At 38.8% G+C, this 25,372-nt stretch overlaps 1 protein-coding gene across 2 annotated transcripts in view; it reads right to left on the bottom strand.

Moving 5' to 3' along the window:
- Rbm27 (RNA binding motif protein 27) overlaps positions 1-25,372 on the bottom strand; it is a 63,974-nt gene that overhangs the window by 28,321 nt on the left and 10,281 nt on the right. For both annotated transcript variants that reach the window (XM_038331065.1, XM_038331064.1), the window contains exons 2-8: positions 20,463-20,581; positions 16,224-16,348; positions 8,995-9,086; positions 8,162-8,355; positions 7,312-7,572; positions 5,840-6,133; positions 1,521-1,655 (exon numbers count right to left, since the gene is read on the bottom strand). In XM_038331065.1, the coding sequence (XP_038186993.1) occupies positions 1,521-1,655; positions 5,840-6,133; positions 7,312-7,572; positions 8,162-8,355; positions 8,995-9,086; positions 16,224-16,348; positions 20,463-20,581 (1,220 nt within the window). The remainder of the gene's footprint in view (positions 1-1,520; positions 1,656-5,839; positions 6,134-7,311; positions 7,573-8,161; positions 8,356-8,994; positions 9,087-16,223; positions 16,349-20,462; positions 20,582-25,372) is intronic.

Raw genomic sequence — 25,372 nt, 5'->3', positions numbered from 1 at the left:
AAACACCTTTAAAAATTACATGTATGTATGTATGTATGTATGTGTGTATATATGTATGTGATATATATATCAAGCCGGGTTGGGTAATTCCAGCACTCAGGAGACAAGGGCAGGCGGATCTCTGAGTTCGAGGCCAGTCTGGTCTAGAGGGCCAGTTCTAAGACAGCCAGGACTACACAGGGAAATCTTGTCTTAAAAATACAAACAAACAAACAATCAACCAGGCACTTGGCTTTTTAAAAAGGTATAAATCAAAGGAAACAATTTAAAATTAAATATGAATGCTTAAATATTTATTTGTTTGTTTGTTTGTTTATTATGTATGCAATATTCTGTATGCCTGTATGCCTGCAGGCCAGAAGAGGGCACCAGACCTCATTACAGATGGTTGTGAGCCACCATGTGGTTGCTGGGAATTGAACTCAGGACCTTTGGAAGAGCAGGCAATGCTCTTAACCACTGAGCCATCTCTCCAGCCCCCAAACACGAATGTTTAAAATGTGCTAAAACACTAATTTATATGTTTTCTATCTTCACTTCAACTATTAGACGTATTTACCTGATTCTTGTACACTTCTTAGAAGACAGGCGACATGTTTTAGACATTAGCAAGAGTTCAATGCTGTGACTGAAGCAGTCATTATGAAGAGACTCTATACTGCCAGTGTGCAGCAGCAGAGGGCTCCTTGCTTCTCCCCACCCAGCACACAAAATTAAAATACAGCCATGACACAGTCACTTTGTGCTTGCTATGCATCCCACAATAATAAGCTTTCTTCTCCCCTACCACCTTGAGACAGGGTTTCTCTATGTAACAGCTCTGACTGTCCTAGAACTCCTACATAGACTGGACTGGCTTTGAACTCAGAGATCCACCTGCATCTGCCTTCCAAGTGCTGGGATTAAAGATGTGTGCCACCACTGCCCAGCAAGAATAGCAATTTTGGTGTATCACACAGTGCCACAATGCATGTGTGAAGATCAGAGGACAACTTGAAAAGAGTCCCTTTTCTCCTTCCACCATTAGGACCCAGGAATCAAACTCAGGTTCTGAGGTTTGATGGCAACTGCCTTTATCCACCATCTTGACAACCCATCAAAAACACATTTTGGTTCAGTTTATCTCCCTCCAAGGCCCCAGACTGCCCTAGACATCATGAGGATACCAGGTCAGGTAGAAATGACACCACAGAGCTGCAACCAAAAACGCAAGACCCTAGCCTTGAACCGGAATTATATGACTGGATGGATGGGAAGCTACACTCAAAGCAGCTCATGGTAAGGCTCTGGAATTGTACATGGTCCAATCTGGACTGCCGTCCTTTACAGGCTGCATCCCTCGAAGCTACACTCAAGAGTCTTCATCAGAACACAGAAAGATACCTGCCCCTGTCCTACTAGGCCCAAAAGCCATAACTGCAGGTGACACTCCACTTACTGTCTATCATCTTCATGTGTATGAAAAACTGATGTGTTTAATTAAAAAAAATTAAGAATTTCTTGAAGTGACATTTACTTACTTTCTGATACTGTATAAAGGAGGTTCTGGGGTAAAGGAGGAGGTAGTCTTGCTCCCACTGGTGCAAGATTGGGCACTGCACTTGTCCCAGGCTGGTCACGGCTGTTTATTAAGCTTGACTGTGAAATGGGAGGTCCTATAGAATACCAAAAAAAAGTAACAAGTACAAGATAAATAATTACTAGTAAGAGCATGATACTAATTTATTCAAACTTAACAATCCTGACAACAGTCTTAGTTCTCCAACAGGCAAAGCTTATCACAAATGAAGGAAAGAGGGACTAGGTGTCACTGCAGGCAGACATGAAGATGGCAGAAAGGACTTAAGGGACAGTAGATGACTTAAGCATTAGTGAGCAATAAACATACTTATGAATTTGCAGTTGTGAATACAATGGAAAAAGATATAGTGAGGCTGGGCCATGGTTGCTTGCGCCTTTAATTCCAGCACTTGAGGCAAGCAGACCTCTGTGAGTTCAAGGCCAGTCTGGTCTACATAGGAGTTCCAGGCCAGCCAGAATTATACAGAGATTCTGTCACCAAAAGAAATAAAAATTAAAAAAATGAAGGGTTAGGTTGGAGATATAGTTCAGATGATGGAGTGCTTGCTTAGCAAGAACAAAACTTTCATTTGAAGCCCAGCATAATAACATGTGTCTGTAATTGCAAGTGGAGGCAGATCAGAAGTTCAAGATCCCCATTTCTAAAATAGGGGATTAAGGATCGTAAGAATGTATGTAGCTCAGTGGCCGTGTGCTATGGGACAATGGTCTTTTATCCTGTCAATTTTGATTGGCCAGTAGCCAGACAGGAAGTAGAGATAGGGCAACGAGAATGCTGAGAAGAGGGAGTGCAGTCTGCAGGTGTGACTCAGACGCAGAAGCAGCAAGATGTGACTGCCTTGCCGAATAAGGTACCGAGCCATGTGGCTAACACAGACAAGTATTATGGGCTAATATAAGTTATAAGAGTTAATAGAAGCCTGAGATACTAGGCCAATCAGTTTATAATTAATATAGACCTCTGTGTGATTTCTTTGGGACTTAACGACTGCGGGATCCGCACAACAGAAAGCTCAGTCAACAGCCATGTCTGGTGTTTGCCTGGCATTTGCAAGACCCTGAGTTCAACTGCCAGTACCCCGGTAACAAAATAAATTTAAAATAGGTAAGTAAAGAGAAAAGCTTAAGAAGAGAATAAAATCACTTCAACACGTATTGTAGAAGTAATGTGTTTTCTTTCTAAGCTTTTTTAACATTGACTTAATTAACTTACATGTATGAATTTTTTGTTCATGTATGTACATCATATAAAATTGTACCTGGTGCTTGTAGAGGTAGGAGAGGGCATCAGATCCGCTGGAACTAGTTATGAATGGTTGTGAGCTACCATGTAAGTGCTGGGAATGGAACCCAGGTCCTCAGGAAAAGCAACAACTACTCTTAACTGCTAATCTATCTCTTGACCCCCTTCAATCAATATTTAGTATTCACAGTTGCTAAGTTAAGGGATGGAGATCAATGGTAAAGTGTTTGCTTAGTGTACTGGTTAATTCTTTCAACTTCACAACGAGCTAATGACCTGGGAAGAGAGACCCTTAAAGGGAGAACTGCCTCCACCAGACTGGTCTGTGGGCATGTCTATGGAAAGTTTCCTGATTGTTCATTGAGCAGGAGGACCCCACTCACTGTTGGTCTTGGGATGTATAAGAAATGTAGCTAAACAGGCCGGTATGGAGCATTCCTTCTTTGTTTCTGCTACAGTTCTGCCTTGGCTCCCCCCTCACTGATGGACTGATTGTAAGCTCTATACTGAAAAAAAACCTTTTTACTCCCAAACCCCAGTTTCAGTCACTATTTTATCAAAGCAACAGAAAGAAAACTAGGACACAAAGCACACGTAGAGCCCTGTGAGGTGCAATCCCCAGCACCACCACTCCCAAAAAGTAAAGCTTGAAAAAAAAAACCTATTAAATCCTTTTATATTATTAGCAACTTTTAAATTTTTATTGTGTGTGTCTGTGTGTGTGTACTCATGTATATAAGCTCACAGAATACACGTGGAGGTCAAAGGACAAGCTGAGGGAGTTGGTTCTCTCCTTTGACCACATGGATACCAAGGATGAAATTCAGGTCATCAAGATGGCAAGCTCCTTGATTTGCTGAGCCATTTCATGGCACATTTTATGATTATTGTTGTTGTTATTATTACCATTGTTGTTATTTATTATTATTGTTGTTGTTGTTGTTGTTGAAGGGTAGGTTAGCCATAGCATGCATGAGGTGGTCAGAAGACAAATCTATGTAGTTAGTTCTTTCCTATTTTTATGTGTGTTCTAAGGACTGAACTTGGATATCCAGGTTTACACAGCAAGTATCTTACCTGCTGAGTTATCCTGCCAGTCCTTTGTTACCAACTTTAATGTGTTGTATACTTTACTACAAAGAAGCTTAGTGAAGGGCACATGTTAGGACTGTACTAAATTATTTTTCCTAACTGTTTTGGTTATAGCTTTGATGCTGGGGACAAAAATCAGGTCCTCACATAGTCAAGCACTATAGTCCTGAGCTATACCACAGCCCTAAAATAAAGTGCTTTAAAAAAAAAAAAAGAAGAAGAAGAAGAAGAAGAAAATAGTGCTGGGGATAAAGCTCAGAGGCTGACAATTTGCCCAGAATGCATGAAGCTCTAGGTTCAATCCCAAGAACTGGGAGAAGAAGAAAAAGAGAGAACCAGATGATGCAGGCCTGGAATCTCAGTTACATAGAAGGTTACATACAACAAGAAGATCTCAAGCTCAAAGCCTGCCTGGACTACAACTACTTCAAAGCCAGTCTGGACAACTTAGTGAGACCCTGATGAAAGTAAATTGAAAGGGGCTGAGGCTAAACCTGAGTGGGGAGTGCTTGCCTAGGCATAAGTGAAGTCCTAAGTTCTATTCCTAGTACCAGGAACAGAGAAATACTGCTTAAATTAAATGGTAAAAATTTTTTAAGGTAATAATTTGCTACTCTTTAATAATGCAATGTTAAATATCTGTAAGTAGATATTTTCTTAGACCTTTACATGTACATAAATAATTCATTCTGTAAGTTTTTCCAATTGAATTTTAAAAATTTAGTCTTATCCCTATTCTTGCTATAGTCATAACCTTACCTTGATTATCTGCTCAGATTCCAGAGTGCTGGGTAACCACGCCCAAAGCAACCACTAATACTTCTTATGTTTGTGTGGGAGGCATTAAGGTATGCACACAACCATGCATGTATACAGAGGTCAGAGAATGGTATCAAACCACCTTATTCCCTCTAGATTCTCCCACAGCTAGGCTGGCAGACAACCCCAGCAATCCTCCTGTCTCTACCGTACACCCTCAGAGATGAGTTACAAGTACTCAGCCACATCTAGCTTTTAATGTCAACACATTAAAAGGGGGATTTTGAACTCAGATCCTCATGCTTATACAACGAGTACTCTTACTGACTAAGCCATCTTCCCAGGCACTTAAATGGCCATTTTTAAATATGTCTTACTCTTGATTTGGGTGGATACAATAAATGCCTATTAAAAAACAAACAAACAAAACAAAACACAAAAGGTCTTTTTCAGTAAAAAAAAAATCCACATGGAAATACACAGTTAAGATGGCATGGCATTTAGAATTTATTCCCACAAAAACAACTCAAATCAAGTGATGGTGGTGCACGCCTATAATCCCAGCACTTGGGAGACAGACAGATGGATCTCAAGTGAATCCAAGGCCATCCTAGTGAACAAAGTGAGTTCCAGGACAGCCAGGACTATTACACAGAGAACCCTGTCTCAAAAAAAAAAAAAAAAATGAAAACAAACAAAAAACCCAAATAAATCCAAAACACTATAATGAGAATTAATCAAAGTTGACTGAATAGGTAATCACTGAGGGCAATTAGACAAATACTGCCTAAATATTCATCCTCTAAAGAGTCTATAATTTTAAAAAAGCTCATTATTTTAATATTCTTGAAGAGCTTTTCTTTAAATACTAAGAAAAATCCATAAACCTCCCAGCATGTTTCTTTGCTAACATCTTAAGATACTAACAAGGTTTTGTCTCCAGGTCAACACAAGGTAGGGTACTACAGACAATGGGCACACTGCAGGTACAGAAAAGAATGGCAGAAAGTAAGAACATTTTAACTATGGAAGTATATTTCACATTCCATTACTGTTTTTCAAGCATTTTAATAGTTAGCAAAAGGGATGAGGTTCTTCTAAATACAACTCATCAAAACAAAACAAACAAACAAAAAAAACAAGATTCAACCAACACGTACTTACTTGGTATGGGAAGCACAACAGAAGGTGGAGGCTGACCATGTCCTTGAGGAACAGGAAGTCTCATACTATGGCCAGGGCCTGGGCCTGGGCCGGGACCAGGACCAGGGCCCGGGCCAGGGCCTGTGCCTGGACCTGGCATTGGAGGCATTAACATTCCGGGAGGTGGTGGAGGAGGAAGCCCAGGAGGAGGGGGTGGGAAAGGAATCATACTTGGCAGAGCAACTTCATCAACAACTAGAGGATCATTTCCATGATCAAACTGACAAAGGTCACCAAGTACACAAAATCCTCTTTCTGTAAAAATTAAAATTAAAGAAACAAAAACAAAAACCTTATTACGATTTACTTAGAGTTCAAAGAATAAAACAAATTCCAGAAAACTCAACATCCTAATTTACATTGTAGTTTTTTTCTAAGACGTGAAACAATCTCCTTAGGGCTCACCTGTTAGTGACCATACAACCTTGAGGTAGAGGCAAGCACAGTCTGTGTTCTCTGAGATTAGGACGTATTGAAATTTTACAACACACAGGCTAAGTAGCTACTATAGATTAACCAAGTTGTTAAATTTTTATAAAAAAACAAGTGTGGTAGTGACTCCTGTAGTCCTAGCACTCTAGAGGCTGAGGCAGGAGGATTGCAAGTGTGAGGCCAGCCTGCGTTACATGCACATGTGAGGCAAGTCTTGGCTACATAATAAGATACTCATTTTAAAAAGAAAGGTTTTGGGGTTTTTTTAAATAATAAAAAACTAGATAGTTTACCAAATATCCATTTACCAAAGGCTTGAAAGAAAGAAATAAAAGTCAATGATCTATTTCATGGTATTATTTTAAAGTGACCATTCTTGCTGTATATATATATATATATTAAATTAAAAATACTCAAGTAGATAGAAGAAATGAATTATAATGTTCTAGATACAACAAAATAATTATAGTTGGTAACTGTTTTCAAATAGTTGGTAGAGAAGATCATGAACGTTCCCAACATCAAGAAATAAGTTTGAGATTATAAACATGCTAGTTACCCTGATTTGATTACTATATACAGTATACATGTGCTGAATCTTGTTGTATGCTATAACTATGTATAGTATTCATTAATTTAAACAAGATTTTAACATTAAATTTCTATTAGGCAAGGTAAACAAGGCTATTTATTGTAGAACTACTTATAACTGAAAATTCTGGAAAAGACCCAAGTGCATATTTATGATAAATGGGTTAAACATATTTTCATATATATAGAATACTATATAAGAGCCTCAAAAAAAACGAAGGAAGTTCTTTACATGTCAGTATGGAGTTATTTTCAAGAAACTGTAAGTGAAAACACATTACATGGTGTATGAAGAAAACACCAGTATTCACATAAAGTAAGGCAAATTGCTGAGGAGCACCCATGCCGTGTCTGCGACACTTGCTTTCCTAGCTGGGAACAGCACATACAAAAGAGAAGGCAATCTTTACCATCATAATCTCTGCAGCGCCTCTTTGGTGGTGGGTTTCGACCAAAAGAATTGGAAGAGCTGTGATTGTTATAGTAATTAGACCAGCTCTCGGTTGTGTTTTCAGAGTGGTGAGCAGGTGCGATCACAGTGACAGTGCTGGGAATAGACTGTGCCCCAGAGGAGCACTGCTCAGAAGAGTTTGCAGGAGGAGCACACACAGGCACATAGGAGCTCTCCAGGTCATTTCTTTCACTCTTAAACTTTGATCTTTCCCTGTGCTCTGTTTTAGAGAGAGAAAGAAAACAAGAGAGGTCACATATTTACATATTTAAACTACACTTCTTCTCTCAGATCAACAATGCTGAAAACATTAGCCTACACTTACTGAAAGATCCACACCCTAAGCACATTCACTAGTAGCTTATTCTAAAAGCAGGAACATTGCCACCTCGGCCAACAAGGGCACTGACAGAAGATAGGTCAGTTTTCCCACTGGCATTTTAGTATTTTTCTTTTAATAAACATTGGGCAACCTCATAGCAAGTCAATTCAATTACTTTCAGGGAAAACCAACAAAACAAAAGACAACCTTTTTATACTCAAGTGCTGTTGTCACTAATTAAAAAGACATTTGTATCAATTATAAAAATGATTTAAATATATATATATATATATATATATATATATATATATATATATATATATATATAAAACTTAGGATTAACTTTTAAAAACTGCCTTAATTCCAAGGGTATACAAGATTAGCACTGTCTTTGTAAGAGATCAATATCCAGCTTTTGGAGACAATTCCAGTTTTCCCACTTCTCCCACCTCTGTCAAGTAAGCTTTTGGGGCTGTCGCCTACTCACCAACACTCCTGTTTGGATCTCGGTCTTTGCTGCGGCCCCTGCTGCGGCTCCTACTCCGACTCAAGCCTCGGCTCTTACTCCGGCTCTTGCTCCTGCCCCTTCTCCAGTCATACTTCTCACGATACAGCTCGTTCCGCTCGTAGTACCGCTCATAGTCTCTCCACTTGCCATCTTCTCTTTTCTTCTCACGAGTCCTATAATACACAGATATAAAAGCCATATGTAGACTCTAGAAATGAGATCTGTGCACAAGCCCAGAGAATAAAATACTCTCTTTAAGTCACCACAATTCATAATGTCTATTTTAGAATGCCTCAAGACTACCACTAATTCTTCTAACAATTATTAAAAGGGGGAAGGGCTTTCCACTTCAAGAACACAGGGTAGGAAGAAACGAAAAAGAGGTAAACCCAAGGTTTGAGGGAAAGTGGGGGAGAAGACAGCAATCAGAAGGACAAAGAGGAGAAGGCTCAAAACAAGTCTTCCTAAACAAAGACCACCTTGTGAGCAAAGGTGAACATTTGCCAAATGATACCTCTTTTGGCATATGCTAGCATGAATAATTTTAATACAGAGCACCCCTAAACAAATGGAACATTTCATTATAATTCTCTGAGGAGACTGCTCCCACCCCTGCACTCTTGGGGAAAGCAAATAATGACTGTTTTTCAGACACAGAAGCTAAGACAACAGCAAAAGACAGAATGGAAAGAAGGCACACTTTTACCCTCGTTGCTTTAGAGGACATTAGGACAAAGACCATAAATGCTATGCAACTAACTTTGCATACTGAAATGACTTTCATATCTTACTATTCAGAGACAAATACAAACCTTCGCTCACTGGATTCTGAACGACTCTTCTGGGGACTAGGATATTTCTTCTTTCTACCATCTCGTTCTTCTTCTGCTGGCTCTTGAAATACCTGTGAGATTTGTTAAAAATAAGATCAGCTCTTTGCTGGGCAATGGCTGCACACACCTTTAATCCCAGCACTCAGAAGGCAGAGGCAGGCAGATACTTGTGAGTTCTAGGCCAGCCTGTTATACAGAGTGAGTTCCAGGACAGCCAGGGATATACAGAGAACCCTTGTCTCAAAAACCCCTGTCCCAAAAGAGATCAGTTTCTCTATAAATTACAAAACTCAGATAAATGATAACTTTTTCTAGTATAGAGGGCATAAATCTACTGAATGCTGTGGCCTGACGGTGGCCCCACACACTGTAATTCCAACAACTGAGAGGTAAAGGTGGAGCATCCCAAGGTCCTGTCTCAAAACAAACAAAAGAAAACCCATCCCTCCCCTCAAAAACAAAGATAAACACTCAAGTTATATCGTTTATTGACAGATCATTACATATGTACTTAACATTCTGTTTTAAGCCATATCCAAAACAAAAAAAAAAGTGAAAAGCAGGCTCACATTAATTCAAAACAGGGTATGTTGGCTGGCTTTGGTGGTACAATCACATGACTGAGACAAAAAGATTATTATGTTTAAGGCCAACCTGGCCTACAGCAAGGCCCTGTCTTTAAAAAAAAAGTCAGGTCTGGTAGCTCATACTTATCACCTCTACATTTGACAGGGCTGAGGCAGAAGGACTGCCAATAAGGTTAAAGCTAGCCTATCAATATAATGAGTTCCCGCCCCCGAGAGCTAAAAAACAAGGCTTTAACATTTTTATTTTTTTAAAAAAATAGTAATATGTATTTTTTTAAAAGCAGCATGCCAACTTTGATGTTGACTTAGAATAGATCACTGTATTATAAGAAGAAAATAAGCAAGTCATTCTCTAAACCAAGACAGGATGATAACTAGCAATCATTAAGGACCATACAATACAATAGTTTATATCTTCTTAATTTCAAACAACAATAAAACTGGGAATTGTGGTGCACACCCTTTAATCCCAGCACTGGAGAGAGAAAGGCAGGCGGATCTCTGTGATTTGAGGCTGGCCTGGTTTACATATCAAGATCCAGAATAGCCAGGAATAAAAGAAACCCTGCCTCAAAAAACCAAAAATATAAAATAAACAAAAATTAATTAATAAAGTTTGGGCTGTGGTGGCTGTGGAAGCCTTAACCCCAGCATCTGGGAAGCAGAGCCAGACAGAGCTCTTTGAGCTTGAACCCAGCCCAGTCTATCTAGCAAGACCCTATCTCAAAATCAGAATAAGATAGTTTGGGCCAGGTATGGTAAACATGCAAAAGCAATCCTATTGAGCATTTTGGAGACAAAGACAGAAGAATCATGAATTCAAAGCAACCTTGGATATCGTAAGACCCTCAAAATTAAAACAAACAAACAAAACAAAAAAGGGGGGAGCCCGGGGCCTAGCTCAGTAGAATGCCTGCACAGCAAGCACAAGGCTTTGGGTTTGTGATTCTCAGCACCACATACAAATGAATCAAAATTTTAAGAACTAAACTAATTTCCAGATAATGGAGAAGCTCAGAAAATGAGTGAAAGGAAACAATTTAATAAAATGCAGACAGCATAATAATGGCAGCCACAATATGACAGCAGAGACTATACACACTCATCCAACTGGATCCAAAAGTCCATTTCCTCTAGCAATTTACAAGGAACATAATGAAACATTAATCCACCAAGAAGCAACAAGCTGAATCTAGATAATAAAAACCCCACAGAACAAATAGGATTTCTTCACAAATTAGAATCTTGGGAAAGTTTGGTAGAAAGGAACAAATGCTGTGTGCAGCATAAACTACAGCGCACATCTTCTGCTGTTTTTCAGCACCAGGATGAGCTGTGTCGATGGTCCAAATTCTCTTGCCTGTTTCCCCTGTGGCCAATAATCTAATTGTAAAAACAACTGGCAGTACAATGCAGCTGAGGCTCAAGAAGTTAAGATGACTAGTCCTGAGATTTGTTTCTGACCAAGTCATTCACTGTAAAAGCAGCAACTGAGCAGATCAGGAATTAAACTTTTACATTTACGTGCGGCTGTATGAACTATTGTTTATACCAGTAATCACAATTAAATCTTAGAAACAAGAAATACCAGACAACTGCCAATCAGGAAAGCTCCAGATATAAGCTCATATTACCCATTTTTCAGTTTTCAAAATTAGGATTTATTACAAAGATACTCCAAATGGAACTTTGTAATGATTTTTTTGAACTCTTAAGACAAAATAGAATTTTTAAAGAAAATTTACTTTTGTGTGAGTTCCTGCATATATGAATATGTCACATATGAGTGGATGGTACCTGGAGAAGCTAGAAGGTTCCCTAGAGCTGGAGTTGCAGGTGTTTGTACCATCTAATGTGGGAGTTGGGAAGCTTATGAAGAATGGCAATGCTCTATCAACTGAGTCCTCATCTCTTCAACTCCAAGTGAGTATCAGTTTTGTTAATATTCAAATCAGTTGTCATTGAAACAGATTCTCCTAAGTCAGTGAATACCTGCTCTGATTATAGAAAAGGGCTGTCATTTAAAAAATATGTTATAAAACATTTAACCTATACCAAATATCATAAATTATACACTATAAAGCACCAAAGAAAAATTTTTGTACTATATGCAAGGAAGATCTCCATTTTTCCTGCTTGAAAAGACATACCAAAAACCTCACTAGCCTATTTTTTAAAGATTTTATGAGCCAGGCTCAGCAGTATACACCTTGAAGCCTACTATTTGGAAAGTGGAGACAGACAAATCAGGAGTTCAAGGCCTGAATGAGACCCTGTCTCAAAAAAAAAATTACGTTGGGGACTGGAGAGATTGCTCAGTAGTTAAAAGCACTGGTTATTCTTCCAGAGAACTTGGGTTCAATTCCGAGCACCCACATGGCAACTCAAACCGCCTGTAACTCCACTCCCAGAGGACCCAACACCTCTTCTTGCCTCTGAGGGAATATATTCACTATATTCACATGGTGTACAGACACACATGTACCCAAACACATAAAATAATAATTTAAAAAAGTATACATAAACAAAAAAAATTATGGAGCACTACATAAGAACAAAGTAAGTGATATGGTCTCAGCTGATCTTAATTTAAAACAGTCACATTTTGTCAGATCAGTTCAGTTATATAGTATTTGATTAATAGCACTGGCTGCTCTTCCAGAGGACCTGAGTTTGATTCTCAGTACCCACATGATGGCTAACTGTCTTTAACTCAAGTTTCAAGGGTGCCAATACTCTCTTCAGGCACTGCATACACATGGTACAGACATACATGGAGGCAAAATACCCATACGCAAAACAAAAATAAATCTCAAAAATGTTTAAAGTGAATCAGAAATGACAAACAACACACAAATCCCAGAATGATTCCATACAAAAGGAAAAGAACAGACTATAAGTAAGGAACAATGCTGGGTAAACTAATAAAACTGAAATAGTACATAACATGAAAATTAAATATATTGAAACTGATAATGGTGCTATAGCTATCCTAAAGCATGTGTGTGTATGTGTGTGTTTGTGTGTGTCTCTGGGTATGTGTACACAGGTGGGGATACCACATGATTGTATAAATGTAGAGGCTAAAAGTCTGTGTCTGGTATCTTCCTCTATGACTCCCCACCTTATTCTTTGATACAGGCTCTCTCTAAACTTAGAGCTCACTGGTACCACCAGACTGGTACCCAGCAAGCTCCAGGCATCCTCCAGGTTACTGATGTTACAGGCATAACAGCTAGGATTTTATATAAGGGTTCTGGGGGCGGGGGAGGGACAGAATCTAACTGGACCCCATGTTTACAGAGCAAGCACTTTACCAGCTTCTTATTGAGACATGATGTCATGTATCCCTTGTTTCATCCTATTTATTGTCCTTGAATTCACTATATAGCCAAGAATGACAATGAACTTCTGAATCCTCTGCCCCTGCCATGCAAATGCTGGGATTACAAGCATGTACACCATCACATATGATTTAATATGTTACTAGTGTTCAAACAAATCTTTGTAGGTATTTGATGCGGGTAAGAAGCTGTTTCAGCCAATAGCTTAGCAGAGTAAAGCCAGGCGGGAAATCCAAACAGAGATATAGAGAGAGTAGGCAAAGTCAAGGAGACGCTCACATAGCTGGCGGAGACAGACACCAGAATGTTACCAGTAGGCCACCTTGTGGTGATACACAGATGAATAGAAATGGGTTAATTTAAAATGTAAGAGCTAGCTAGGAACATGCCTAGTGTAATTAATACAGTTTTTGTGTGATTATTCAGGTCTGGGCAGCCAGGAAACAAATGAATAGTCTCTGTTTACAGGTGTTTGACCAGCACTCTACAAACTAAGCTTAATCTCCAGCTCCCTAAAAAAAATTCTTATTCCTAGAAATTGCAAAGAGATAAAGGGCCATGGTTTATGAGAGCAATGACTTAAAAAAAATGTGGTGTGGGTATATAATGAAAGTATATGGGGCAAATCCTCAATAATACATTTAGGCAGGCATCATGAATGCTGTGGGTGCTACCTGGATAATTCTGATGTAAATTTACAACTATTTATAAATAAAAGATTTTTAAGTCATTCCGTTTGTAGAATAAAGTAAATTTTAAAAGTTGGAAAACAGGAATCAGAGAGATAGCTCAGCAATTAAGAGCTGCTCTTGCATAGGACCCAGGTTCAGTTCCCAGAACGTATATGGCAGCTCACAACTACTATAATTCTAGTTCCAAAAGATCCTTCTTAGTTAGGGTTACTATTGCTGTAATGAAACACCATGACCAAAAGCAACTTGGGGGAGGAAAAGGTTTACTTGGCTTACACTTCCACATCATAATATACCAATGAAGAAAGACAGGGTAGGAACCTAGAGATAGGAATGAATGCAGAGGCTATGGTGGAGTGCTGTTTACTAGCTTGTTCAACATGGATTGCTCAGTCTGCTTTCTTATAGAACTTAGGACCACCCACAATGGGCTGGGTCCTCCCCAATCATCTCTAATTAAGAAAATGTCCTACAGGCTTGTCTACAGCTGAATTATTATTTTTTTTTTTTTTTCAAGACAGGGGTTCTCTCTGTATAGCTTTGGAGCCTGTTCTAGCACTTGCTCTGTAGACCAGTCTGGCCTCAAACTCACAGAGATCCATCTGCCAAATGCTAGGATTAGAGGTGTGTACCACCAATGCCCGCCTAGTGGGCGCATCTACAGCTGGATTTTATAGAGCCATTTTTCTTTTCTTTTCTTTTGGTTTGTTTGTTTGTTTATTTATTTTTGATTTTCGAGGCAGGGTCTCTCTGTGGTTTTTGGTGCCTGCCCTGGAACTAGCATAGAGCCATTTTTCAATTGAGGTGTCAGGTTGACAGTAAACTAGCTAGCTCAGAATCCAACATCCCGTTAGCTTTCGTAGTCACCAATCATGCACACGGTGCAGACAGATACATAAAACAAAAATAAATCATTTTTTAGATTTATTTTATGTGTACGAATGTTTTGCTTACATATATATATATGTGTATCATGTATGTCCTGAAACTGGAGTTCTAGATGACTGTGAACTGCTGTTTGTGGTGGGAATCAAATCCAGGTTCTCTACAAGAAAGTGCTTTTAACCACTAAGCCAACTTTACAGCTGATAAAAATAAAAAATAATATTTCTTTAATACGTTGGAAGTATTTCTGTTCCTGGTACTGGACTAAAGACTATCTATATTTGTACATAAAAATCTCTTTTCCAGTTGGGTGGTAGTAATGCATGCTTTTAATCCCAGCACTCTAGAGGTAAAGGCAAGAGGATCTCTGAGGTCACCTTCAACACAGATGACTAAAATTTTAGTTTAAATAAAGATGTATGTGCTGGGAGTGTAGTTCAGAGTATGTTTTCCCGGCATATCTAAGGCCCTAGTTCAGTTCCCAGCACAGGGTATGGTAACATATGTAAATGATACCACTCTGGAGGTGGATGCAGCAGGAGCAAAGTTCAAAGTTATCCTAGGCCACTCAGTGAGTTTGAGACAAGCCTGGGATATATGAGACCCTATCTCAAAAAATAAAATATTTTTTTAAACTTATCCTACAACCAGGTGGTAGTGGCACACACCTTTAGTCCCAACACTGGATGGGTCTCTGAGGTCAAGGCCAGTCTGGTCTCCATAGCAAGTTCCAGGACAGAGCTACACAGAGAAACCCTATCTCAAAAAAATAAACAAACAAACCTCTTTTCCACATTCTTATCAATTGTTTGCTTTATATAGAAAAGCTATGATGTTTCTTTATTGGTTCAAGCAAGAAATTAGGTTGGTATCTTTTTAAAATTATGTTGTGGAAGTGGGTAGGTGCACATATGTGCAGGTGCCCACAGAGGCCAAAGGCATTACATGCCCTGGGGCTGGAGTTACATAGTTATAAGCCACCACCAGATGAACGTGCTTGGAATCAAACTCACGACCTCTGCAAGAGCAATATGCTCTGTTAACTTCTTTTTTTTTTTTTTTTTTATCTGTTAACTTCTTAACTACTGAGCCATCTTTCTAGTCTATTAGCTCGGTATCTTTAATCATGTTTGTATACTTTGACAATATTTCTGTTTATTTTTCTAATGTTGACAGTGTAGTTAAAAAAGTAAATCATTTCTCTGTATATGTGACAGTATATTGTCTAATGATTTATCTTGGAAGTTTCACTAATACTTTCAATAAAGTCTCTGTATGTAACCTAATTTTCCTCTTTTAGAAACCACTGGGTTTCTCTGAAGGCTGAAGAAATAGCTCTACAGTTAATAGTGCTTGCTGTTTGAGCACAAGGACCTGAGATCAGATGCCGGCACCCACATGAATGTGGCATCCTGTTCACATCTGAAACCCAACACTGAAAAGCAAATTATTAGGGCTTGCTGGTTTGTAGCCTAGCTAAGAAAATCCACCTCTAGGTGTAGGGGGAAACATGCCTGAAAAAAAAATTTCAGGATGGGCATGGTCTCCTTAAGTTCAAGGTGAGCCAGGCTACATAGTAAGACCTGACCCTGTCTAAAAAACAAAACAAACAAAAAACCACAACACAAAGAAACAAAATAAAAATAATTTCAACTTGAGAATCCTGGTAACAGAATCTAAGAAGTGTGTTTATATATTACCTCTTCTTTAATTTCTTCTTTTTCTTGGACTAGTGGTTTTGGCTCAGGTTTAACTGGTTCCAATGGTGGAAGGTAGTTTTTAGTATAAAGACTTTCAAATAGCTTGTCCACAAAACCTGAAGTCTCTAAAGAGAAAAAGATATTTAAATGTTACACAAACAAAAATGCAAAGTTTAAACACTGTTGCCAATGCTTTTAGAGAACAAGGGATCTTCAAAGCTGCTGTCAGGCTTTTAAAACCAAGACTTACCTTAAAGGAATAGACATCCCCACTTGTAGAGGTTTTGTTTCTTTTTAAATCCTTCAAACATAATTGCATGTGTGCAAATGAAATAAGTGTAAGATTTTGTTGCTTAAGAACAAAAGATTAGAAACAAAGTTTCTATAAGCAAGAGACTAACAAATTATCAAATGAGAGATTACAAAATTTCTCTTGACCTATTAAGAATATCAGATCTAAAGATATAAACTAATACTTAGTGTGTTTATCTGTTCAAAGAAATCATAATGACAAACTGTGTGCTGTAGGTGGGAAAGAAGTCTATGCAGAATAGGAAGACGTAATCTCATAGTATAACCTTATGTGTTGGATAGATTGCACTACCTACTCAAAGACCGAATTAGATAGGTTTGAATGGGTTGAAATCAGTATCTGTGTTTGACTCATGTTCTGGTCTATTTGAAACTTCCTCAGACAAACAGAATAAGAGAAACAGGTAGTTTTGCTGAAAACACAAATATAAAAATATTTCTAGTTTTACTCTAATTAAATGTAACCTTAACTGGTCTTGCCCTAAGAACACCTAAAGGGGTACTGCTCAGTGGCAGAGGGCTTGCCCAGATGGTTCAATTCCCAACCCAAGGGAGTGTTGGGTATTTCGAAGGCATCACAGTAGGTTCTGCTGATACCACAATTATTATGTACTTTACATTTCTAAAATGCCAACTACTTTTATCTCAGAAAAGCATCTTCAGACAAACTACTTTACCATACTAACTTTATAAGCGAACTATTTTTTTTCAAAATGGCAAAACTATTAGCTGAAGTAGAACATGGCTCATACTTCTAATACTATAATCAGGAGGCTGGGTGGAAGAATTACCTGCCTAGACTACTTAATGAGTTCCAGGGCAGCCTGTACTAGAGTGATATCCCCACAAAAGGATAGATAAATAAATAACACAACCCAGGGGCTAGACAGATGGCTCAGCAACTAAGGGAGCTTGTTTGCTGCTTTTACAGAAGAGCCAGGTTTGGTTCCAGAAACCCCATGGCAGCTCATAACCACCCATAACCGAGTTCCAAGGGACCTGATGACCTCTAGTGGCCTCCACAGGCACCAGGCAGGCACATAATGCACTGACATACGTGCAAGCAAAACACTCATTCATATAAAATAAAAATAACTTTTAAAAAATTAAAAATAGGGCTGGAGAGATGGCTCAGAGGTTAAGAGCATTGCCTGCTCTTCCAAAGGTCCTGAGTTCAATTCCCAGCAACCACATGGTGGCTCACAACCATCTGTAATGGGGTCTGGTGCCCTCTTCTGGCCTGCAGGCATACACACAGAGAGAATGTTGTATACATAATAAATAAATAAATATTTTTTAAAAAAATTAAAAATATAGTTGGAGATGTAGTTGAGTGCTCACTATGTAGAAAATCCTGGGTTTAATCAACAGTAAGCCAAGCTTGTGCTTCATGCCTGCAATCCCAGTATTTCAGAGGTAGAGGCAAGAATGGGAGTTTACAAAGAAGAGATTAAGTCTAAGGTCATCTTCCAATACATGACAAATTCAAGAATACCCTGTGCTATATGAGTCCCTATCAACAAAGAAAGAAACACATAAGAAAAAAATAAAACTGTTAACTCTTTTTGACTGTAACATATAACTTTAAGGTAATAAATTAAGACTCTTCAAAACCTTTTATAAACAACTTTCTTCACACTCTTGTATTTTCACACATACCTCTTTTGTAATTTGAAAGACAGTTCAAGATGGATGGATGGATGGATGGATGGATGGATGGATGGATGGATGAAAACAAAAAATAGGGCTAATGAGTGGGTTTAATAAGTAAAGGCCATTACCACAAAGCTGCTGACCTAACTCCAATCTCCATGATCCACATTGTAGGAGAGAAACCACTCCTGAAAGTTGTCCTCTGACCTCCAAATGCATGCTATGGCACATATACCCACACTAAATAAATAAATAAATAAATAAATAAATAAATAAATACGATTTTTCAAAGTCTATATACCAAATGCTGTTGGTTTCAAGAAAAGGAAAAGCAAACAAGGAAAAGGCAGATAAACTGGCAAATATATAGGGTGTTACAAGTGCCATGAAAAGAATAAGGCACTTGGGCATGATGGTACCTGCCTTTAATCCCAGTACTCAGGAGACACAAGGCAAGCAGATGTTATGAGTTTAAAGTCAGCCAGGGATACACAGTGAGTTCAATTCCCAGCAACCACACAGTGGCTCATAACCATTATGAGATCTGCTGCTCTCTTCTAGCATGCAGGTGTACATGCAGACAGAACACTATATATAATAAATAAAATCTTTAAAAAAGGGAATAAAACAGCACTGAGAGGAGGAAAGGGTAACTGGAATATGGACGGCCACATTATACAAACTACACTGAGGAAAGCTGTCAAGATGACATTTGAAGAAATCAAAAATACATGAGAAAGAATCTTCCAGGCAAACAAAAAACATGGCTATGTGCTCTGAGTAAGGACACACTCACTGACATTCAAAGACAGAGAGGTGGGCAGTGTGGTGTAGAGGAAGACTGGGTATGGGTGGGATAGGGCAGGAACTATCAAGGAAACAGCAAGAAAAACTTCCTGCAAGCTCTGTTTGGTTGGAGGATGTTGGTAAAAAGATAGGACACCTGAGAGACTCGTGCAGCCCAGGCTATGAAGTAAAGGGCAACTGATCTTCTGATCCTCCTGCTTCTAGCTCCCAAGTGTTGAGTCACAGGCAAGCACCTCATGTCCAGCAGAAGATGGGAAGTTAAAGGTACAAAGAGAAGAGAATCATATTCATTCTTCTTGGACCTCAAGATACTGCAGCCAAGAGAGAAAGAACATTGGGTTCTCTGTATTAACAGCAAGAGTACATAGCTTCTGGGATGGGGAGATAGGTCTTAAACAAGTGTAAGAACCTGAATTTGAACCCAGAATCCATGCCATAGTGACACTTATTTGCAGCTACAGTACTGGAGAAGGAAGATTTCTAAGGACTTGCTGGTCAGCCAACATAGCCTACTTTGCAAGTTTCAGACCAAAATGATAAACTCAAAAAAAAAAAAAAAAAAAACCAAAAAAAAAAAAAAAAAAACCAAGATGGAAGGTTCCCGAGAAATGACACCAGAGTTGACCTCTTTTTCACCACAAGTACTTATGTGTACCTGCTGCACATGCGTGATTATAAATATTATAAATATATATACATGGCCATGTGCACACACATACAAAAGCACTAGAAAGCAACTTCAGTAGCCTTAAATAGCCTTCAATCATCAACTAAATACTGCCAAAAGCCACAAAGAATCTAACAAGTATTAGAGCCACTGTCTCAATATAGGAAAGAGACAAAGAAGGATGGGAAGAACCTGTCCTTCCTAAACACATAACAAATAAGTAAGCATTCTGAATGGGCATATTAAAGTATTGAAAGGACCCTTCCTACTTTACTGTAAAGTGTCTTACTTCATAGACACATACAGTAAAATCAGAATGATACAGAGATTAACATGGCACTATGCAAGGAAGGACTACACACAAATTCCCAAGTGTTTTTCCCCCTAAGCTCATACCTTCATGAAGTTTGATTATGTTGCTTCTGTTTTATTTCAGACAGGGGCTTGCTCTGTACAAGTGACCTGAAATTCTGTACATAAGCCCAGGTTGGCCTCAAACCCACAATTCTCCTGCCTCAGTCTCCCAACTGTTGGGATTACAGGTATGCGCCACCAGCCCTGGCTGCTTTCAAGAAGTTTTAAATTAGAAATATTTAGTCGGGCGATGGTGGCGCACGCCTTTAATCCCAGCACTGGAGGCAGAAGCAGGTGGATCTCTGTGAGTTCGAGACCAGCCTGGTCTACAGAGCTAGTTCCAGGACAGGCTCCAAAGCCACAGAGAAACCCTGTCTCGAAAAAAAAAAAAAAAAAAAAAAATAGAAATATTTACTTAAAATACTTAAAGGCTCACAAAAAATTACCTTTTTGTAAAAAGACGTCAAGTTGATCAGCACAAAAGGCTTTCAATTCCTTCTCAGGTTTGTCCTTCTTGACCAGTGCTACAACATAGTTGGCTAGGGCTGAAGGGTCAGCATCACATCTAGTTAGACAAAGAGAAAATTAAAATTGTAAAACACAGGTTGTAAATAGTTATGTTATTAATGAAATTACCCTATTTTAGAAAAATCAAAGATTTAAAGTGACTTCAAACACAGGCAGCTATTGTAACAAGCAGCATATATGTACTCCAAGTGAGATTTTCCTTTTCTGTTTATTTGTTTTAATAATTACTTTGCCTACTGTTTCCAAGATTCTAGTAAGAACGAGAACATTGAATCAGGACATTTATTTGTTTTCTCGGAAGCAAGAGGGAAGGGGTAACCCCTATACTACTGGCACCAATAACACCCCCGTTTCATGTGACCAGTGGAAAAAAACAAGGAAGGGAAAGTGATGAACAGATTATTCCTCTTCTCAGAGTATCTTACCCTAGAGCCACAGAGACCAACATCCCAAATCGGCTTTTCAACCTACTGTTAACCTCACAGCCTGTTCTGTAGTCATTACTGGTTAGTTTGCTTCACAGGTGCAAACAAAAGAAAGCTCCAAGAGCTCAAAACATGTATACAAGTGCTTGAAAGGTGGTAGAAAGAACCTTCATTTGCTTTGATACTCAAAACACCTCCTATGCCAGAGATCACATGATTCTGGCTTGCTGATTCCTGACCAATCTGTCAGACGTAATATTTGAGCTATGTCATATCAAACTAAAAGTTTACATTTTGATATATATATATAATCAATTACATATGTATTATTTTAAAAATAGACTAGATCTCCTAATACATGCATATTTAAGTAAAACATATCCCACGTGGCCTCAAAGGGTTTTTTGTTTGTTTTATTTCTGAGACTGGATTTCACTCGCCTGAAATTTTATGTATGGCCTCAAATCCTCCTGCTTCTGCCTGCTAGAAATGAAGGTGTGTGCTACCACGCCTTGTTCTTCATACTAAAGTAAAATGAACATTCAGGATGACAGTAAATTAAGTCATCGTATTAGCAAAGTGATCAAATTCTTATAAATGCTATTCAATATAATCTTGTTCGACAATTCTTAGGCTTCCTTTGTCAAGCAGAAAGCTTAAGACATTTCAACTTATGACTGTCAATCACATTTCCCAACAAAAGAAAAACTAGTACCTCTACTTCAGAAATGATGGTTCAAACCTATAATTCCAGAATTTGGGAGACCAGGGCAGAAAGATCACATTGAGTTCAGGGACACACTGGGCCAAGCAAACTATCTTAAAACAAATAAGCAACTAAACAAATGCCTACATATTAGTAAAAGAGCAAAACTTTTCTTCATTGCCAATATTGTCTTAAGGAAGGGTGATTCTTTAAAGCCACACACCTAGAGGCTGAGAAAGTCCTTATAGCACAAGCACGAGGACCTGACTTCGGATCCCTAGCACACACCTAAGTTGGAGGTGACAGTGTGTCTGTAATCCGAGCATGCCAATCAGGAAATTTCAGTAAGAGATGAGGTAGAGAGGGAAAGAGGAAGAACACCTGATGTTGACCTCTGGCTTCCACATACACATAGAGAGAGAGACCATGCACCTAATTCTAGAGAGAGACAGAGACAAACAGACTATGCACCTAACTCTAAAAAAGAAAAAATATAGTCAATATCAATTTTATAAAACACAGCTAATTTACAAAATCAGAAGCAAAGGTCAAAGTGTACTAAGAATGAATATGTATTATTATTTGCATATTACAATAATACAAAATTTAAAAAGAAAGTCAGCTGGGCAGTGGTGGTGCAAAGCTTTAATCCCAGCACTTCAAAAGCAGAGGTCAACCTGGTCTACAGAGCTAGTTCCAGGACAGCCAGGGGTACACAGAGAAACCTGTCTCCAAAAAAAAAAAAAAAAAAAAAGGAAGGAAGGTAAACTCATAGGGTTTCTATTGCTGTGATGAAACACCATATCCAAACAGCAAGTTGTGGAGGAAAGGGTTTATTTGGTTTACAATTCCATATTGCTCTGTTCATTATTGAATAAAGTTAGAACAGGAACTCAAACAGGGCAAGACCCTGGAAGCAGGAGCTGATGCAGAAGTCATGATGAAGAGCAGCTCTTACTGGCTTGTTTCCCGTGGCTTGCTCAGTCTGCTTTCTTATAGAACCTAGGACCACCAGCCCAGAGATGGTACCACCCACCAGGGGCTGGGCCCTCCATCATTGATCACTAATTGAGAAAATACCTTACTGCTGGGTCTCATGGAGGATTTCTCAACTGAGGATTCTTCTCCTCTGATGATTCCAGTTTGTAACAAGTTGACACAAATCAGCCAACACAGATACTCTTCTTGTTTAAATATTTACATCTGTGCGCACCCGTGTGCGTGCATGCGTGCGTGCGTGTGTGTGTGTGTGTGTGTGTGTGTGTGTACAAGCATACCATACCTGTGAGGATTAGAAGACAACATGTGGAAATCGGTTCTCTCCCTCCCAACACATAGGCTCTAGGGACTGAACTCAGGTCATGAGGCTTGGTGCTTGGTGGCCAGCATCTTTACCTGCTAAGCCATCTTACCAGTCATAGGTAAGGATAGTCTCTAACACAGATTAAAAAGCATACAGAAAAATAAATAAGGGAATGAAGAAATGGTTAAGTGGTTAAAAATATGAATATGTATTTCTCAAGCTGGGTGGTGATGGTACACCCTTTAACCCCACAGAGGCAGGCAGATCTCTGAGTTTGAGGCCAGCCTGGTCTACAGAACTAGTTCCAGGACAGCTAGGGCTGTTGCACAGAGAAACCCTGTCTCAAAAGACAAAGACAAAACAAAACAAAACAAAAGAATATGTATTTCTCTTTTTAGAGGACCTGGGTTTGATTCCCAACACCCACATAGTAGTCACCACTGCAACTGTAGTTCCAGGGTATTCAACTCCTATTTCTGGTCTCTGCAGGTACCACAAGATGTGTGTGTGTGCGCGCACACACACACACACATGTACACACAAACTCATAAGCATAAAATATTTAAGTAAACAAACAAATGTGGCAGAAAATGGCAACATTATTTTTTTCTGGTTTTATCAAAAAATCTTTAGTCTCAATACTTGACAAGCATAATTCTGAGTAAGAGACTACAAAGTCCAGTCTGGTGGCTTACACCTTTAATCTAGGAGCTGGCAGATGTCTGTGAGTTCAACACTAGCCTGGTCTACATAATGAGTTCTAGGACAGCCAGGGCTATTTAGAGACCCTGCTCTAAAGACAAAACAAATCAAAAAAGAATATGAAATTTCTAGTCAGAAACAGGTAAAGCATTCAGTTACTGGGTTAAACAAGCCCAAGTACCTTTTACATAATTTAGTATTCAGACTAAAAGACAAATACGGAATTGAGCAGTTTTTGATGAAACACATTTTAGGGAAATTGAAACAAGTTATCGATATGTAGCCCAAACTAGCTACATATCTCACAACGCAGCCCAAGCTGGCCTCAAGCTTGTATCTGTCCTCCTGTTTCACTACTAGATTTATAGGCATGTACCACATGCTTCCTTCTAGATTTCAGGAAACACATTTCAATGTAATAATGCTAAAAATGAGGATGACTAGTTAAAAAAGTGGAATACCCTAAGAAAGGTGATCACAGTTTAAACAGTTGTTTAATGTAAATAATAACAGTGTATGATAGACTCAGACACTGAATACAAATACATGCTATATTCAAAGGAATAAGAAGAGCATTCAAATCTATTATCTCCCAATATGTGCCAATAAAGTGGGCTATCAAGGAAATCATCAGTCTGAAACACTAAGTCACACTACGTGAAAGATCAAAGAAACAAAGACATTTGGGGGTCTTGTGCTGAAACTATTCAGACCTTTCTCAAGTCTTACTCATCCCTTCAACACAGCAACTCCTACTACATAATTTTCAAAGATTCACAAACACAAATACGATACTTAAGCTAGTAGTAACCCAAGAGAATTACCAGAACTGTATCACAGAAACAGCCTAAGACCCTTTTCCTACCCCAAGTCATCCTTTTCCCACTAAAATGATTTTTCCTTCTTGTATCCATGAGTAGTATGCAACAACAGTACACAAAGCCTTTAGCACTTTTACAGAACCAAGTTCATATATTCTGCTTGACCACTGATACAGCACAGCTTAGAAATTTTAAATTTTTTTGCATCTATAACTATATTAAACATGTATATTTCTCAGAAAAAGATGGGTTTCTGTTAAAAAGGTTACAAAAGTTACTAATATATATCTTAGATTATTACATTGGACTGGAAATGGTGGTGGCACATGTTCCAGGGCTCTGTAGGTGGAGGCAGGACAGGAGTACAAGATCAGAGGTCAAATTCAGTTTAGCTATAAGAAACATTGTTTCAAAAAACAAATAACCATCATTCCAGAAGCAGAAGAGAGGCAGAAAGATGAAGAGGCAGAGGAGAGAGGAGAAGCAGAGGAAAAAGGGAGAGGCAATGGAAAGTGAGGTTCGGGCAGAGGAGAAAGAGAAGTGGGGAGAGAGGAAGAGATGAAGAAGCAGAGAAGGGGAGAGGCAGAGAAGAGAGGGAGAGATGGAGAGGCAGAGGAGAGGCGAAGAGGGGTAAGAGGGGCCAAGAGGCAGAAACAGGTGGATCTCTGAGTTACAGGCCAGCCTGGTCTACCTAGTGAGTTCCAGGCCAATTAAGGTTACATAGAAGAACTTGCCTCAAAACAAACAAACAAACAAAAAACAAATAAATTAATTTAAAAAAAACTAACACTAAAATTGCAAATCTGCAAGGCAACTAAATGTTCTGCTCAAGAGAAGGACTAAGTGAGATGGATCAGTGGGTAACAGCCTT

Source organism: Arvicola amphibius, chromosome 5 (assembly GCF_903992535.2).
Source record: "Arvicola amphibius chromosome 5, mArvAmp1.2, whole genome shotgun sequence".
NCBI classification, from domain to species: domain Eukaryota; kingdom Metazoa; phylum Chordata; class Mammalia; order Rodentia; family Cricetidae; genus Arvicola; species Arvicola amphibius.
The sequence above is the reverse complement of the archived record's forward strand: the minus strand, read 5'-3'. Positions and strand labels throughout refer to the sequence as shown.